Source organism: Alligator sinensis, unplaced genomic scaffold (genome assembly GCF_000455745.1).
Source record: "Alligator sinensis unplaced genomic scaffold, ASM45574v1 scaffold1860_2, whole genome shotgun sequence".
Taxonomy (NCBI): Eukaryota; Metazoa; Chordata; order Crocodylia; family Alligatoridae; genus Alligator; species Alligator sinensis.
This window is the reverse complement of record NW_005843035.1, coordinates 82571-84308: the sequence shown is the minus strand read 5'-3', so window position 1 is coordinate 84308 and position 1738 is coordinate 82571. Positions and strand designations below refer to the sequence as shown.

General features: G+C 67.8%; 1 protein-coding gene across 1 annotated transcript in view; it reads left to right on the top strand.

The window, feature by feature from the left end:
• Positions 1 to 224: 224 nt before the first annotated feature.
• SLC3A2 (solute carrier family 3 member 2) overlaps positions 225 to 1738 on the top strand; it is a 5859-nt gene continuing 4345 nt past the window's right edge. Inside the window, exon 1 of the mRNA XM_025193253.1 lies at positions 225 to 723. Coding sequence (XP_025049038.1) covers positions 321 to 723 — 403 coding nt within the window. The 5' untranslated portion in view covers positions 225 to 320. The remainder of the gene's footprint in view (positions 724 to 1738) is intronic.

The window sequence follows — 1738 nt, the reverse complement described above, 5'->3', positions numbered from 1 at the left end:
GACACCTGGGTTCCCTTGCCCCCCGGCTGCCAACGGGTGTACTAGGACCGTGGGGGGGTGGTCAGTGGGGTACAAGAGGGGACCCGGATGCCTGGCTTCCCTCCCCTGGGGGGACAAAGTCCACTGGGCAAGAATGGGGGGGGAAGGGGAGATGGACGCCTGGGCTCTTCCCCCGGGGGAGCAGAGTCCAGCAGGCTTGGTGGAGGGGGGGCACCCAGACACCCGGGCTCTACCTTTGCCCGGGCCTAGCCTGGCTGCGGGAGGGTGCTATACCTCGATCTCACAGCCTCCCTCTCTCCCCAGTGCCCCCCAGCACCGCCATGGAGGCAGACATGAAGGACGTGGAGCTGAACGAGCTGGAGCCCGAGAAGCAGCCCATGACACCCGCCAGCCCGGGAAGCCCGGAGAAGAACGGGGCCGTGAAGGTGAAGGTGGCCGAGGACGAGGAGGACGAGGGCGCCCCCAAGTTCACGGGGCTCTCCAAGGAGGAGCTGCTGCGGGCAGCCGGCACCCCGGGCTGGGTCCGGGCCCGCTGGGCCCTCCTCATCCTCTTCTGGCTGGGCTGGCTGGGCATGCTGGCGGGCGCCGTGCTCATCATCGTCCAGGCCCCCCGCTGCCGGCCGCTACCACCCCAGACCTGGTGGCACAAGGGAGGCCTCTACCGCATCCAGCCCGTGAAGGCTTTTCGGGACTCGAAGGGCGGCAACGCTGGGGACTTGGCAGGTGAGAGAACCCAGGCATCCGGGGCCTGGCAGCCCAATGGTCTGACCCCCGGCTGTCCCCGAGAAACCAGGTGTCCAGGCACCCCCTTCTGTACTGGCTCAGCAGACCCCATTGCCCTCCCCGAGCGGCGAGAGAACCCCGGCATCCAGGGTAGGGGGCTGGCACCCCCTAATCTGACCCAGCAAGGCTGTGCCGCCTTCCACGGGGGGGGAGAGAAGCCCGGAGCCCCCTTACCCGCTCTGTGCTGACCCAGCAGACCCCACTGCCTTTCCTAAGGGAACCCAGGAGTCCAGGGGCTCCCCGTCTGCCCCAAGGGTGTCCCCGAGTGGGGACAACACCCAGGTCTCCGGACACTCCTGTACGGACCCAGCTGTCTGAGTGGCAAAAGAACCTGGGCTCCCAGGCGGGGGCCCCTGACCCACAGCCATCTCCGAGTGGGGAGGGAATCCAGGGGGACCCCAATACCTGCTCTGCGCTGCCCCACTGGACCCCACTGCCTTCCCCGAGTCGGGGGGGAGAAGCCAGGTGTCCGGGCTCCCCACGTGCTCTTAGCCCCATCTGCTCCCTGAACGGGGAGGGGAGAACCCACGTGTCTGGGGCCCCCAGCGCTGCCCCCCCAGCCCTGCCCCCCCATCTGGAAGAGAACCCGGGTGTCCTGGTTTGGGGGGATGGGGGTGGGCTTCCCAGCCCTGGCCGGCCAGAGCCGGTCTTGGCTGGCGGGTGTTACATCAGCCGTGACATCACGTGTTGAGTCAGCACTTCTGGGGTAGTGGGCGGGGAGAGGAGTAAAGGTCGCGTGATTGGGTGTAGGGGGGGGGTAAAGGTCGCAGGGGGGGATCAATTAACTGGGGGCTTTCTAGGGTGGGCGGTTCAGTTAAGGGGAGAGGTCTGGGGGTCTCAGAGGGGGCTCGGGTTGGGGAGCGGGCGGTGGAGGTCCGAGCGGGAGGGGACCTGGGAGATATGGATGTTGGTGGGCTGGAGGGAGTGGGGGGGGCAGGTATCTCTGTAGGATGGG